The sequence below is a fragment of the Poecile atricapillus genome, chromosome 18 (genome assembly GCF_030490865.1).
Source record: "Poecile atricapillus isolate bPoeAtr1 chromosome 18, bPoeAtr1.hap1, whole genome shotgun sequence".
Taxonomy (NCBI): Eukaryota; Metazoa; Chordata; class Aves; order Passeriformes; family Paridae; genus Poecile; species Poecile atricapillus.
Window position 1 is genome coordinate 668783 of NC_081266.1, and position 17374 is coordinate 686156.

Here is a 17374-nt window from a genome sequence, read left to right on the forward strand (position 1 = left end):
GTGACCTTACCTGTTCCAGGTAGCGTTGGAGCAGGCCCGGCGCTGCTGTGTCCCCCGCTCATCCAAGGCTGCCTGCTCTCTCTTGCCCAGATCACTGAGGCTGGGCGAACTCATGAACTTCAACCTGCGAAGAGTCCTCATGGTCAAATGTGTGTTTGCGTGTGGCAGCTACAGATACACCATCCTGTTTACACACACACACACGCAGCTGGAGCAGCGGCAGCAGCAGCAGTGCGAGCGGTTCCCTCCGTTTGCTGGTCAAAAAAGAAACTTAAAAAAAAAAGAAGAGAGAAGCGGTCTCTAGGGAGCACACCTCTGCCAGCAAGAAAACAAACCTTTAATCAGATCAACTCTGACGTCATCAACTGTGGTTAATAATTTCTCCAGTCCTTTCAAAAAATAAGTCAAACTTCTGGCTGCTGCTACAGCGCACTGAAGGGGCCCCTTGTAAGCACAGCTGCCCCGAGTGTGAAGGTTTCCCTTCCCCTTGGCCCCTGGCAGCAAATCTTGGGAATCTCGCTCAGCACTGCGGTGCTCCACCTGCCATGGGAACTGCCTGGCTCCTCCAGCAGCATCTCCCAACCTCCCGCCCCTCTTCCTGCTCTCATCAATGGAAACGAAACTGGAGGGCAACAGACAGGGGAAAAAACAAACCAAAACCAAAACAAACCCAAGTAGCCAATACTGACGCACTGAGACCTTATTGGGAAGTTTCATAACTGCCTGTGCCCTGCCACACTGCGACACTGAACACTCAAACTCTCACCCATACAGCCACATCCACAGGCTCACAGGCTGCTCTGCCTCAAAGCCTCACACAAAGGATTTGCAAGCAACATAACTGTGGAATGAAAAGTGATGGTCTGGGGTTTAGCATTTGGAGGAATTTTTGATGGTGCACAGAAGAGCCAGATGATTTGCCTTTCTCTGCCTGCATTGTTTGGCTTTTTTATTTTTAAATTGTGATAACAGCTGCAATGAATTTCTACAAAAGCCCCAGGTGTCTTATCTTCAAAGGAAAGTTGACTGACTGCAGCAGTGAAGCTGAAGGATATGCTTCCACAAGACTCCACCCCATGCTTAGTTTGCTGTCACTCACTTCCAGCTCTGTTTTAAATCCAGGAATGCCTGGCTAATCTTCTGCGATAGTTTGCAACTGACTGATCCAGAACATAAGAATTGCTCTTCTATTGCTACAGCACTGATCTGCATAGTCTGGTAAAAGCCACAAAGGCTTCTTGCAGAGTAACTTCGCACTCACTGCAAAGAGTAGAAGAAATAGAAGAACTTATCATCTTTTTTTTTTTTTTCTTCCTGTTTTCTACTTACTCTTTTCATTTGTGATTGCCTGTTGTCTAGATGTCTAGATTCAGGTATAACCAGCTTTGCTGGTGTCCAAATAACATAACAAAGCTTACTCTACAGAAAAACTCAATTTCTCACAGACAGCTTTGCCCTATGTGAATCATATACTGACATATTTTAGTAAAAAAACAATTCCTCTCACTATTCAACCAAAGTCAGATGAGATTATTGCATATAAGTATTTACTTCCATAATTTGATGTAATTAGTGATAGCTCCATGGGGACCAATTACAGAACTACTTAGAGAAATAAATCTATTTTTACCTTGTGCCACTTTCAGCCATAGTGGTTTTATCCCACTGCTTGAATTAGCATTGTATTAATTTCCCTTCCTACACCAAAACTCTCAAGTATACAAACGAGCAGCACAGTAGATGGCATACAACAAATCACTTTGGAAGGGACCTGCAGCCCCACATCTAATCTAAGGACAAAGACCTTACTATCCCCAGTCTCTTCCAGATGTTCAAATCCTTCAAACAAACAACAACCCATTATGTACATGGCAGCAAAAGGAAAACAAATATATATATATTTCCATATTCTAAGGGATGAGATGTCTTCTACAGCATACATATGAGGGAGCAAACACAGCTCCAGCAGGACACTGCTTTATCCAAATAGGATGAAGGGCACTCCATTTCTGTGGACAACACGGCTGGGGAGAGCAGGGGAACACAAATCTGCCTAAGTTTCTACTAAGAGCTCAGATAAAATGTTTGTCTGCCCTGTGAAGTGAAAAAGCTACTTAGATAAACAAGTGGCAACACAATTCCCTCTAATTTAATTTTCCACCTAGTTGCTTTTTTTCTTCCCACATTCTGTGAATTTAATAGGTTTTGCAAAATGTTATAATGCTGGATTAAATCCTTGGATTTTTTAGCCCTTTGATTCTGTCTGTATGGTTAAAATACTACACCTGTAGAAGTTATTTTGTTTATATGTCACCCCATCAACCAGTCACCTGTACTACACTCAGAGTCAACTCATGCACCAAAACATAAGCCAGCATTCCAATCTCCTGAAAAATTTGCAACAGGAGACAGGCTTTCTCTACACTCTTTTCTCCTTTCTTTGATTATACCTCATCAAATGTTGATTTAAATATATATATATATTATATATATATTTTTATATATTTATATGTATATTATATATAAAATAAATAATTTTCAACAAGGGCTACCTCCACCCATAATTGCAGATTAATCCTACATATTTATACCATGCTAAGAGTCCACGGACATGCTTGACTTCATGTCATTCATTAACTTGACCTAAGTAGTGCTTGGGTAAGAAGGGAGAAGATAAAATCTGCACTTCAGCATTACAAGTGAAGAAGAGAGAGGTGGTGTGACTTGCCCAGCCCACCTCATAAGCAGGTGGCAGAGACATCAGGAGATGCTGGACCTCTGTTTCCCATTCCAGCAGAGGAAGGAGTGGGTGCTGCAGGTAGCTGGGGATTTCTGGGGCCCAGGTGGGAATGCAGGAGACAGAACTCCCCAGAAGGGTTTGTGCTGCAGCTGTGCTTCTGCAGCCACTGCTGAAGTGTTGGCAGTACAGCACTGCTCCCAGAGAGGGTCAGCAGCACAGACTGCTCACCACTGGCTATGGAGAGGGGTGAGAGCACTGCTGGACTTACTGGGAGGAAGGAGAGGACTGGGGACTGGGAGGAGACCTCCAGAAGGTTCAATAAGGAGCACTACAAGCTGCTTGAACAGAACAGCTGCACTCAGCACAATCACAGAGCTGAGACTGTCAGGTACTGGTAGGTAAATTCAGTTAAACCCAGCATGCCATACATGCTACTAATACTATGTATGTATACTTAGCTCACACAAAACCTGCAGCTCAAAGGTTAAATAGCTTAACCAGAGCCACAGAACCACTTCAGTGAGGAAGGCACTGCCAGCCATAGCTCATTCTCCTCCCCTGCGACATTTCTCCTTGTAAAAACAGGGCTGTCTCTACTAGAAAGAATTCTTTGATCTGTGGGGCCCACATCCTGTGAATGACCGCACAGCAAGTCCCAGAGCTGCCAGAGTCATAGGGGAATTCCTGCTTACCTGGACTTACCTCTATCTTAAGGCCTAAACCAATATATAGGTAGATAAATACAAGCTGGAAGTTGAAGAGGATTTATGCTTTTACTAGAAAACCATGTTAACATACAGATCCAGGACCTTGTATCAAATGCTGCTTTTTAAATCACAGGAGTCACTCCACAGTTGCCTCCTGCTATGTCAGTTTTGCCTGCAACATTCTTGCTGGGACGTGTGGTATAAAAATTGTATTGCTGTGCCTAGAAAACATTAGAAAAAAAAAAAAAATCCAGGCAGTCCTCCCCAAGCATACACTTGGTTTCAAAAGAATGAGATTTAATGAAAAAAAAAAACAAAAAGAAAGAACCTTACATTTTATTTACCTAATGTTATGTTAATTTTTACAGTTTAATTCTACTGTCTACTTAAAAGTTTCTTTTTGACCACGATGAGATGGGAAAAGAAGTACAAAGTAATGTTCACAATGGGAAACACTGAGAAATTTACAATATATGAAATCCATAATAAAGCTGTGACTGCTATGGGTCAGCTTGTTTCAGACTACACCACTCTGCTACTGCAATGACAAGTGAGCACTGCAGTGGTATCGCTACTGTTTATGGATGTAAACAGTAAGAGAATTTGCCATCTCAGCTTTATTCACCATTCAGAGCTCTGCCATGAAGCAAAACAACTCAACAAATAAAAATTTTAATTGGAAAGGAAAAAAGCAGCCCGCTACTTCACTTTATCTCCCCATCTCTTTTGGAGAAGAGAGCAGAACTTCCTGTAGTGATGCCGAGTGCTGTACACTTTACAACCAAAGAAGAGAATGGCAGAGTGTCTCTGTGGCAGAAAGGGGTTTAAAATCTCCCTAGAAAAATGCATTTTAGTTTTTCATAAACTACACCACAAAACTTAAGGTATGCCTTGACACATGCCAAAGCTGAGGAATGTCTTCTGACAGAACAGCACAGCCCTCCTAAAGGCCCAGGACATCCTGCCACAGCAGCAGACGAGGGGCAAGGCAGAAAGGAAGGAGATGCAACCATCAGGAAAAAATAAAGAGCCAGAAGGAAATGAAGTTGTAAACCTTACGACTCATCAATTCCTTTGCTACATAAAGCTCCTGTATTACTAGAAAATAAAAAATAAAGAGAGTAAAGAAAGTATGAAACAAAAGAGTGTCTATTTACACCCTTCCTCCTCCATCCCACTGACTCTCTGTAACCTCTGGAGATAAAGGCATTCTCAAGGATCCCTTTTTGTTTATTGAGGTTAGTCCTAGGACAGCCTTGGTTTTGCTAGTCCTTTATCTTATTTCTACCCTCACCACAGCCAAGCCCTGATTTGTAAGAGAGGACTTGACCTTAGTTAGATGTCTTCCTAACCTTTCGAACATCTCCTCTGTTTCTACATCCTGCAACCAGCCATGCCCGTGTGGCCACAGCTACCTCCCTGTGCACAGAGCTGGGCTTTCTGCCCCTTCACCTCCATGTGCAATTCACACATGGCATTTGTCTTTTAGCTTGTGACAAAGAAATGCTCACGACAATATCTCCTTCCTAAGCAATCACAAGGTGACACTCAAGAAGAGCCCTTTGACCAGGGCTAGCAAGGGATGCTCTGCAGTTCACAGAGCATCTGCAAAGCTTCAGAGCTGACATTCAGGCAACCCATGGCTTCTGCAGTTCCACTGCCTGCCTCAGAGATCTGCTGGCTTCCACCAAACATGGCTATGCATGTCATGCCAACCTGCAGATGGACCCATCTCCTGGACCTTTCCCTCCAGAAGTTTCTCAGTGTGAGGCAGAGCATCATGAGTGTGCCTAGGAGATTTTCTCAGCAGAGAGGCCTGCAAAGGTCCGCAGCAAAGAACCATCCAGACTGCAGCAATCATCCAGTTCTAGTTTCTTTCCATAGTCTACTGATGGATGACATTTAATACCTGTACACTGAGCTCCTCAGCCTCCCCACCTTGCTCGCTTCCTGCTTCTCTTTCATCCTTAGCTTTTATACTCCCCCTTCATTTTTTGTCTTTCTTAGCTAGCTAATTCTTCCTCAGACAGTTTTTAAATATAATGGAAAATTTGGTACTAATAATACTTGAAAAAACACTCTTTAGCTGGCTCTCAGGGAATCAAGGGATTTTACACCAAACTTCACCAACTTAACATCTTCACGTTGAGGGGAAGATCACAGGACGATGGACAAAGCTTGGTCCTGTGGAAAAACTGCAGCCTTTGCTCATCCTGACTCTTAAAATCTGGAAAAAACATTTGTGTCAGCCTACTTTTTCTAAAATTTCAGTTCAGGCCCATTGCTCAAGGATGGAACACAACGACACCTGAGGTGATGAGGCCACCTGGAAAGGCAGCTGGGCTGGGCTGGGGCTGTGCCCCCTCAGGTGAGTGGGAAGGGAGCCCTGAAAACAGCCATGTAAAAAACAAAAAAACCCAGTAAAACATGCACCTGCCTGTGAAAATGTGCTCCTTATTGCTTCTAACTACATTTTAACTCTTTGATGAGCCCCTCACAAGGCAAAACAGCTTAACTCCCACAAAGGTTTATAAATCAACAGCTGTTTGTCACATGTGGTTTTTTTAATAAAAGATGCTCCTCTTTGGGTTTCCCACCTGGAATGGAAGGGGAAGTGATGGCAGGGCAAACACAAGAGGAATCCTGCTACCCTCTTCCCCTAGGCAGCTTGAGGGACCAGCCCAGTGCCATCCCCTTTTTTGATGGGACAAAAACCTAGTGCCAGCACCCACGGTGTGAAATGCTTCCCACAGGACACTCTGTGACCCTGGAAAAACAAACCAGGAACCTCCATGAACCCACTTGTCTTGCACTTTTGCTCTGTCCTCCACATATGGAACACAGGTTTTCTCCACCCACACTCCTTGTACATACCTGAACAGCGGTAGCACCACTTGAGTCTTCCAGTTTTGCTGCATCATTAAAGCTTTAGTCCCTGCTCTGATATTCTGGTGCTTTCAAATTACAGGGGCATCGGTCAAAAGATAGAAAAGGGGGAAAAAATGTTTCTTTTTTGTCCCTCTCAGAATGATCAGAATTGGAATTAATTTTATCCTGTGTAATGTTTTGGCTTGGTTCATATTTTTTTCCAAGTGAGTTCATGCATTTCTACTTGCAGAAATAAAAGGTCAGGAAACCAGTCTATCCTCTCTCTCCTAAAAGGGGTGAATCCCTTCTAAGGAGTGAATCATCAGTGTATGGAAAGAAAACAAAATGCAAAAATACCTTCTGTGGGACTGTAATCATTGCTGCATGCAATTACAAAATGGACAAGGGGACTTTGGATGCCATGTGTTTGCATGAATGTTTAGGTAATCTGTTTAATTTAAGTGATGAACATGGGGAAGAAATTAAACCAAAACTTTTATCTTCTTGCTAAAAATAAATAAAACAGTCTTGCTTTCAGCAGTGTTTGTCTATGCAACACAAACATTTGAGCAGACTGGAGGAGTCAGGGAGGAGGACAGGGCAAGGACTCTAATCATTTTTCATAAAATAAATATAAAATTATCCTGGCCCTCATCTAATCTTCCACATGTTAAATAGGAGATATGTGTATGAATATATGTGCATGCCATTATGTTGTTTTTATTAGTCATCTGTTACAGAGATTAGTTCCAAGAAAAAGTTTTGGATCCAGATCTGAACTCTCTGAGGAAGGAGAGTATCCAGAATCGAACTTTTGATTACTACTGGCATAAAGATAATTTGACTCCAGGTTTTTGATTCATTGACTGAATTTGATTTCCCTGATTTGTTTTGTACAAGAATTTAGCATATCAGTTTAAACATAAACACATCTAAACTTACTCCGCTGGAATAAAATAGAAAGTTTCAGTGTTTTTTTACTGTAGTGTTTCCTTTCTAATGCTTTCAACAAAAAAAATCTTCTTGGTTCAAATGTTTTCAAGAATTCTTTTTAAAAAGGCAATAGGCTTTCCAACTTATTGCTGGTACCCAGTAGTGTTAAAAAAAACCCAAAACAACAAATCAATGAACAGTATAGGAGCCTTAATTTTAAAGGCTGAATTATTAACAGTGTATAATTGTCCTTCCCTATGAGAGGGACTAAACTTTAGTAGTCAAAACCAAATGCATCCAAAACTATTAGATACTTTAAGACCTAGTTGAGAGGTTTAATGAAAATATAACCAGGACTCACTTGCATTTCACACATAAGGTCATTTATTAGACCTTTATCACAAAATGCTATCGAGTTATCAATGCCAGGCATTGGAATAAGTAGAAGTCCCGTTTCAAATACAGAACACAAGTTCTAAAGACATAAAAAACCCAATCAATTTTCAAGCCCATATCATGATTTTTTTCTTGAAGCCCTATTTCAGTAATCCTTATAATTTAACTTTTGGAGGATCATTCAGACCTCAGTGACATAACCTATCCTCCTGGAGAAAACGGAAGAGGAATGAAAGGTACTACTTATGCCTTCCTTTATTTAGTGCAAATAGATCTCTACATGTTCAGAAAGAAATCCTTTTGGAGGAGGAAACTGACAGTTGTTTTCTGGGAAAATTTCTAAGTTGTTCTGAAAAAAAAAAGAGTTCTTACATGTGATGATAATGTTAAAAGGAAAACAGAATAACATAACAACATAACACAGTAAGCACATTTACTTTTCTTTCACATAAATGCACTTGCACACCACCACATACACTCTCATTTTTTAACAAAAGTAATTTCAATAAATCATTAAAAATGTTTTTCTCCCTAAAAAACTTGAATCTCAAACACAAATCCAATCCTAACAATGAATATTAAGAGTTTGGCCATGCCCCCCTGCAGGAAAGCTGCAGCTGTATAAGACATTCCTAGAGCTCAGCTGTTCAGTGTCCTTGCCACACCCATATATATATATATATATATATATATATATATATCATATATGGGCCATTCAAGATTCCCTTGTTGCTTTAGTGCACAGCCAGCCAGCGCAGCTAAATCTGTTTCTGTTTCTGCAACACTGACTGTGATCTTGGTGAACAGCAGCTGAATGCTCTAGTGCAGCTTGAAGGTGCTGTGGTGGGTGACACCCCAGCTTCTCCATCACCCATTCTGTCTCTCCTCTTTAGGGTTTTTTTTTTCCTCAAGGACACAAAGTTATTTAGAGGCTTCTCTCAGGCAGCAACAATTCAAGCAGTTTTCTCTATTGCTCACAATCCTGATTCAGCTGTAAACAGATTCCCAACTGAAAGTTCATACAAAGCGTTTTTTGAGTTACATTAAAACTGGATGGATGCAGACTGACATGCACTGATGCTAAAGACTCCAAAGGACTGCACTATTATTCAGGTATTTTTCTGTGGCAGAAATTTTGGAGATGTTAACCCTACTGAGTCAAACAAAATTAACTCTCCAGGGTGTCTGAATTTGGAAACGTTTTCCAGTTGGAATTAGTATTGCAGAAACATGTGCTTACCTGCTAAAGGAAGAAGAAAACAGGACTGAATAGTAAACAGGGAAGACTCTGCAGCAGGTTTCCAAGAGTCAACATGAAAATTCTTGGCAGGCAATACAAACTGGTTGAAAAAAGTCAGGCCCTTGCAAAAAAAGTCACCTCTGCAACAAAAGATAAACAAAAGATCAGTATTGTAAATATTGCTATTCTACAATACGTTGCAAGAGTGCGCTAATAAACCCATAGTGACACACAGAAGTAAAATAAGCACAATAATCAGTGCTGTTCTACCTCATTGCTGACTCAAATATTTCTTCTTGCACTTTTCCTTTTTCTGTTTTATTTTCTTCATGGGGAGCAATTCACTGGTACCAATATTAAAATCTACACTTATCTCTAAAGAAGGCAAGAGAACTTCCATGGGTACAGACAGTGCAAGCAGTGCTGTGTCCCAGCATTAAGGAGGTGACAGAAAAAGGTTTGAAATATGCTGCATGATTTACTGTGATTGGCTTTGGAGAGCATATGTCCTGAAAGACCCAAGAAAGTCTTAAATGCATCATTTAGAAATACTGGGAATTCTTTCTTTAGGGCTTCAAATGATGGGTACAATATCACTGCCTGCCCTGGGCTGGTCCTGAAGTGCCCTTTGAGGTGACCATGAACAGAGTTAACAACCCCAGAGTCGATAAACAGGGGAAGCACAATTAAGAATTATGTGACTTCTAACCCCAACATAAACACCTTCATCATTTAAAGATTATTTTTGCAAATAACTGGTCAATAAATATAGAACACTATTAGGAAACTCATACATGTGTGTGTATGTACATATATATATGTATGTATGTGCGTGTATATACATTTGTGTATGTATATATATATGTATATGTGTGTGTGTGTGTATATATGTACACACACACACACATACATGTACCATACACAGATACACAGTGGTATTCCCATGCATGAACATTCTGAGTACAGTTCTTCATGTCTTGCACTTTGCACAGTCATTAGTACCAAGTCTAACACAGCGCTAAATTTAACTAAAAATACATGGATGTCCTTTTTGGCTTAGCTCATCCTGGGTATGAACCATTCTTGCTTTTTTTTTTGACATTTCATATTCACTGCATGTGTTTAAAAATACGTATTTTAAAGTTAATCTTTCCCATGCTTGAAAGAACTAAATAATCCCCTTATACTTCCCCCTTTGTCTCCTCCATCAGTACCAGCTTCATTCTGTTACCACTTATTTTAGGCAAACTTAGAGGTGTTGGTTTAAGTCAGAGGGCTGGGCAGAGCCAGTGCATTTTGCCCGTAATGCATTCAGGAGAGAGGTGCAGAACTGGAGAAATTACTCTCAGCTTGGAGGCTGCAGAGCCTTGAACTGGTGTCCTGAGCACCTGGGCCAAGGTAGGGACAGCAGCCTCTCAGCAGCATGTGGGAGATAACACGTGAACAAAAACAACATGAGGGATGCAAAAAGAAAAAGGTACAAACATAGTCATGCCAGAGCAACGACAATTCCTGTGGATGAGTATATGAAAAACTGCTCTAATTGTATGAGAAATCCCACTCATGCCAGAGTTGACTTACAAAATAGACCCTGGGCAATATGTGACTGACAGCATCAATACTATTTAGCTAAAAATAGATGACTGAGATGCTTATGCTATCTGCTTAACACCAAACCGACTGCTTTGAAACTTTCACATAACCTTTCTGCAAGAAATGCAACATTTTAAGAAATTTTCCCCACTGACATGAACAGAGATTGGTTGCAGGATATTTTACAGGAAACCCTCCCAGCCAAGGCATGGGTTCTGGCCAAACCCTGGTCCTGGCTGGTCGGGAAGTGTGCCATCAGATCTGGGAGTTTCTGTGCTAAAAATATGATCAAGCCACTTTGACTTGCTCATTTGGGCCTATAAAAGCTGGACCCACTTTTGGGGTGAATTTGGAGACCTCACCTGTGGATGGAAGCACTGTGCAGGATTTTCCCAATTGCTGGGAAGTGTTCTCCAAGTGCTCACTGTGGAACGGGGCTCCCAGTGACTGCGGACTCTGGATGATGGTGACGTATTCAGGCAATTGCTGATGCATCTTCCTCAGTCACTATCCTTTCTCTTGTATAGTAATGCTTAGGTGCTTTTCCTCTCCTACTTTGCCTTGTTGCTAAAGCCAAGTGTGTAGATTTATTGGATGTACCATTTTACTTTTGTGCTGACTTAAAATTCGTAGTAAAATAAGACCATTCTTTCCACTGGTATCTGTGTCCTTTAAATTGTCCCAGCAATTGGCAGAACACCTCCTGACTTCAGACAGATATTATCAACAGAGAGCACAATAATAGCTAATTGGTTCTCAAAAAATGAAGTGCTTATGGGTATGAAAATACTGCTTTGTTTGGGGAACATGCTTTGACATTTCTATGCTAGCTGATTAAAAAAACCCTCCATTTTGCCCATAATCGGTGATAATTTGATCAGCCAGGATAATAAACCTACCTCATAGTGCTATTCTTCAGGATTTAAGGGGGTAACTTCAGAATAAAATTCCACTGCCTTTTTTACTTAAACTGATCTAACTTTGATGATTAAAGTTCAGCTATTCCATCAATGCAAGCATGAAGTATAAATTATCTTTTTTTTGTTGTTTTTTTAATTTGTGAAATACATTTATCTTGCTTTTATCTAATATTCAGTATATCCTAAACTACACACAGGTTCAGGAGAAGAAGAGAATGCCTAAAAAAAAACCTAACCATGATGCTGCTGCACAGAAGTTCCAGAAAACTGTAATTAAATATTCCTTTCTCCAGCTGAGCAATCAGTGCATCCTTTGGCAGATAAAGCAAATTAAGAATTCATTTGTCATCAAGTATTGATACCATCCCTTAAACCAAGCATTTCCCAGAAGAGGAATTTCAGAATTGCATGACAGTTTTCTCAGCCACACACTGCTGGCTTACCCCTCCACTCCAGCGATAGCAGCAACTCAAGGTTCTCTGAAGAATCTCTGTTAATGACCCAAAATTACCTTCAGGCTGTAGCTTTAGAGACCTCCTGACCAGCATGGAAAGAAACATGACTCCAGAGGTTTTTGGAACCTAAAGCTGCCACGAAATCCAGACTCATCTCAAACTGCTCTGAGCCACAGGGCAGTACAATTTCTAGGTAAATTCTACATGTGAGGCAGAGGAGGAAAGGGTGTAGTATGGTTAGTGATGCTGTTTGGGAATTTCTCAAAACCAAAATGTTACTCCTGGCAGAGATGATAGTTGTCCAAGTGTTATTGGACAAAAAATGTTACATGCATTCAAAAATAAAGAGCAAAGCACAGGATCACTCCTTACAGGTGCATTACAAATAATACAACTGCCCTCCTTTTCTAAGTGAGTGTATTATGGAATTGACTTATTTGTATGAGTGAAATTGATTTCTCATACAACATCAACTTGCTCAGTGAAGGCCATACCCATTCCTCCTCAGTACTGACAACAAGAGCTGCCATAAATCAGTATTTCAGTGGAGCTGATAAGAGTCACCCTGCTCATCAACTACTGCTCAGCCAGTTACAGCCTGAGAAATCAGTCACACAGACTCTTCATTCTTGCTGTTACTGGGGATGCCTTTCAATTCAGCGATGAGTGGCCAGCAAATAAGCCCTGCGCCTCAGTTTGAAGGCTAGGGGTCTGCCAAGGAAGGTGGGAATCTCCCTTGGAATGGAGAATATGACCTCCTTCCCATGGAATTATTGTATCTTTATGTTTTATCTTTAAGGGGGCTTTTAGGCAAAGATAAAGGAAAAGGAGTAAGAAATCTTTACTAGTATGTATAACCAGGCAAACAACATCTGTAGAGAGAATGGACCAATGCCCTGACTAAAAGTGATGATGAAGATAAACACATGCTCTAAAAAGGCAGACCCAAGGAGAGGCCATATAAAACGGTTCTTAGAAAAGCTTAAATATGTATAGTTGTTTATAAATATGCAACAAGCTGATGCAATAGAAATGGTGTATAAAGGGTGTTTCCAAAACAGCTTAAATAATGCCTCAAAATTGCCAACAGCTCCAACTTGGGACACAGAGCAGGCAAGGAATTTCTTTCATAGCAGGGAATAACAGCACTTAATTCAAATCATCCCCATACATTATTTTCCATCTTTAAAGGGCTAAATATGTGCTAGCTAATTAATCACTCTTTTAATCACACCTCAAACCACAGTCTCATCCTATGAACCTGGGGGAAAGCAAACACCTCTGAGAGGATGTGCTGCTGGACAGGCATTTGTCATTTCTTCTCTTCTTTATGCTCAGGGTCAATGAGTCCCGGGGCCACAGATGCAGGCAGATAATCACCAGCTCTTGTAATTCAACAGTTCCTTGGGAGGCTGACAGGGCTATTGGAAAGGCAAATTTTTCACTGACCTTTTTATGAAGGCATTTATTGAGCAGTGGCATTGAACCACTTCAAACAGTGTTAAATGATCAGAACCAGACCTAATAGTTCTCCCCTGGTGTGAAGATGTTGTCAGAGCAGACACTCATGTAAATGGAGGCACAAGCTCAACACATCTCAGCAGTCTGTGCTGAGCTACAAGGCATCAGAACACATTCTAGAAATTACAGTGCCTTTATGGTGCAGCAAAACAAGCTCAAATTTTCACTTTAAAGAACAGCTTTCTGATTTGCATTTGTGATTTATTATCAGACACACACACAAAAGTGATACTTTAAAGGAAAATAAAGAAGTAGGGCAGGTCATGAATGATCTGAGCAAGCATGAACGATCTGAGCCTCCAGCTCTGGACCAGTCTTTCTTGCTGCAGTTAATATCCATATTTAACTCTACTGTTGAAAGAGGAAATACTATTTTTAGCTATTACCTATTACTTTTGTTCAGAGATTAAGTGCCACATACAGCTCTATTACTGTATTTACAGAACTATTTATCAATCCCAATGGCTTCTACATCACAAAAAAGAAAAGTAAATTTTACTAGTGTGCCTTATTGTGCCTAGATTTTACAACTGTAATTCTATCAGTTGTAAAAATTAGAAGTGCCTCCAGAATGGAAGTGGTAGGAGTGGTGACTGCAACCCAAGGATCAGATTTTTTTAAGTACTCAAGGTGTGATTTTCTTACGCATTGAAGATTGAGAATTTGGCTTACAACAGACACATCTCCCTCACTGTCTCCCAAATCACTCTGGATATAAAACTTTGAGTACTGAAAAGAAGACCTGAAAATCTAGCAATTAACTCGGGAGTCTAAATACAAGCTAGGAGTGTTCAAAATTTAGCTCCATCTTGGGTGATGGGTAAATACTTCTGGAAATTCCTTTTACACTCTGTCTGCTCTGCAATGTCTTTTTTAGTGAGTTCCACTGGGACTGTGTCTTAATTCCATATTCCTTCCAGAGTTTTCCCCTAATTAGATTATTAATAAGATACAGTGAGATGAAGCATTAAGTCAATCAACTATGTATATTATAGATATGAAATCCCTGTCAATACATAATAATTTCATAATAAGAGGAACTAGACTTATACACTGTATTCACCTGACTCCTAGAATGAAGTTTGAGCTCTGCTTTGGCTACAGAAGTTAAACAGACAAAGAACAGTTTCGCCAGGCAGTACCACAGCTCTAAATTCATCAATGTACTAGACAACAAGTGGGTCCATTATTCTATAGCTGGCCTATAGGGAACTATTCCTGTAATTAAAGTTGTAAGAAAGCTGCCTAATCATCACCTAATAATCATCTTTCCCGAAACGCTGACAGGTGCGAGAGACAGAAGAAATGACAAGAATTTATTTTAAATGAAGCATCAAAATTTAGCTTTAGACCTATCTTTTATTATTCGTCAACAAGCTAGTAAATACAAAATATGATTGTTTCCTGCAATGACTTGCTTACAAGTATGCTAGCTGGAAATGATACGCATTAGGAAAGTTAACAATTTCCTTTAACCTTTTTTTAAGGCTGTTCTTTCTTGTTGCTTCTGCAATATCAAAACGCAGGCACACATCCAGGCTAATGCATTCCTGAAGAACACGAAGACACCCGACCTTTACCAGTGATCACTTACCAGCTGCCAAAACTAACAGCGACCGTGCACACACACACACACACACACACACACTGCAAGGGACAAGCCCATCTCCTGCAGGAGCCATCGGAGACTGTGCACTTCAGGGTGGAACATGCAAAATCATTCTGCAAAAAATATATTTTACTCATGCATGAAGGTCTGAATTGCGTGAATAAAGCTTACAGCAGTGAGACCACAGGAAGCACATTTACAGCCAACTCCAGTTACCTGAGATCGCTATTCCAGACTGGAAGAGAAGGAGAGCAGTGTCTGCACAAACACTGAACATTCAGGCAGGGAGTAAAACCTGCGAGCCCAAGCTCCAGCATTCCCAGGGACCTTCCGAAAGGCTGCCAGGGCTGTGTCTCACCGCAGCTCACAGCCACAAACAAAGCCAGGAGCCCCCGACCTTCCGCCGCCGCCCGGCCCGGGGGCTGCTCGGAGCCGCCAGCCGAGCCCCCCGCACCGCAACCCGCGGCGGGGCCGGGTACGGACCCAGCCCCCTTGGCCCAGCTCTCCGCAGCGAGCCCGGGGCTGACAGAGCCGGCAGCGGCACCACCCGCTTCCCCCGGACCGCACGACCCCCACTCACCGCGCCCGGCCCCGGACGGAGCCTCCGAGGGCAGAGGTGGAGGCGAGGCCCGGCCCGGGGGGCAGAGGTGGAGGCGAGGCCCGGCCCGGGAGGGTCGGGGGTCCTGAGGGGCCGGGAGCGCTCCCCGAGCTCCGCCCGGGGCAGCGGCTGCCGCACAATGCGCGGCCGCGGCAGCCACGCCGGCGGGGCGGGAACGGGCGGGCCGGGGGACGCCACAGGGAGGAACCCGGCTATAAACTACGACCTCGGAACCGCTCGATCCGCCCAAGCCCAGCCCGGCAGGGCCGCCGGGGACACCCCTCAGCCCCGGAGGGTGCTGTGGCACGGCAGGCCGGGCAGCGCTGGGCTTGTGCAGCCTCTGGTTTGTTCTGCGGAACAAGCGCGGCCGATGGGCCCCTTCCCTGCTTCAGCCACGGAGAAACAAGGGAGCAGCGGCACAGACACTTGGTGCCTGCCAGAAAGGTGCAGGTGTAGGCAGCAGCGCAGTCAGCGTGTCAAAGAGAAATGATTCTGCTCCAGATGCTCCAGTGCTGGAGGAGCTGGAAGGCCACTGGGCAGCATCACATCTTCTCCCAGTGGCGAACACATGCGGCTGTGCACAGGTCCCGGAGCGGGTTTTGCTGGAGCACACAGTGCAGCGTGGGACTGGCCGCAGTGTGCTTCACGGTCCCTGTATCCTCCAAAAACATTACAAGCATAACCCTCCTGCTCTTATCTAAACTGGGTTTTTCAACCTCCTTTTAGATTTGCAATTGAAACATCTTCTAAGTGACCCTGCAGCCTCCTACGTGCTGAATGTAAATCCACCTGCCAGGAGGATGGCTTTTGTATTTGTACCTTTCAGCTGACCCCTGAAAATCAGAGACACTCGGCAGCCCCCAAGGAAAGAAGTGAAAGGTACTGATTTTAGAAGCTGCCCTTGAGGAGCAGCTGGAAGTTTGCTGGGGCATCCAAGTAAAATGAGGCAGAAAAGCATCCCAAAAGCAACAGCCAGAGATGAATGAGGTGGGTGGAGCAAATGTAGGGCATTTCCTGGCTCCTGCTGCTCTCATGGTGGGAATCCTGCACCTACACTTCAGGCATATGTTTTACCTGCCATTCACACAAAAGCAAGGTGTGTCCTAAAGATTCCTTACAGCTTCTTTTCTCTGCACTAGAGATGTTATTTATGCCACATGCTGCTCTAATGAATACCTTTGTTTAATGAATAATACGTAGGGGATGATTACATGATGTAGAAGACTTGTTAGAACAGCTACAAATCCACTGAAGAGTTTCAAAGTGATTTGTGTAACATTTTTCAAGTTCAGCTGTGTCCTGAAAACAAAAAAATATGTTGGTTTTTTTTTCTGTGGGAAGTATCTATTTTCCCTTTATTGTGGTTCTTTCTCACAGTGCAAGAGAGTTCGTGCCACGAGAGATGCCAGTGGAACAGAGATGGAGAGGAGAAAAGCCACACAAGGAAGGGTTCACACACTTAATGTGACCACTTAGCCAGGTACTTGCCAGTGCCCTGTACTGCTCAGGACAGAGGAAAGCATAACCCACCCCAAAATATTGCAAAATGAGAAGAAACATTTTGGGGAGGCTGGTTCCCAGTGTTTGAGGTATACAATACCGTGATGGAGGTGTCAGCTGCTGTGCAAAGATCGAGGCCCTCAGAGGAGATATGCAGAGACCAGGCACAGAGGGTGGAAAAGCACCTTATCTTAAGCTGATGAGTCAGTCCCATGATTTTTCAAAACTTTTGGTAACATGAGAACAAAATGTCATTTACAATTAAAAATTATTGTCAATTTGGTCAGATTTCTA

At 42.5% G+C, this 17374-nt stretch overlaps 1 protein-coding gene across 4 annotated transcripts in view; it reads right to left on the reverse strand.

The window, feature by feature from the left end:
* PRR5 (proline rich 5) overlaps positions 1-15605 on the reverse strand; it is a 32122-nt gene extending 16517 nt beyond the window's left edge. The window contains exons 1-3 of one of the 4 annotated variants that reach the window (XM_058853032.1): positions 15563-15605; positions 8885-9024; positions 11-124 (exon numbers count right to left, since the gene is read on the reverse strand). In XM_058853032.1, coding sequence (XP_058709015.1) covers positions 11-114 — 104 coding nt within the window. In that variant the 5' untranslated portion in view covers positions 115-124; positions 8885-9024; positions 15563-15605. Of the gene's footprint in view, positions 1-10; positions 169-200; positions 306-335; positions 563-8884; positions 9025-15562 lie in introns of those variants that run through there. The other 3 variants (XM_058853034.1, XM_058853033.1, XM_058853035.1) reach the window with 3 other exon arrangements.
* Positions 15606-17374: the final 1769 nt, after the last annotated feature.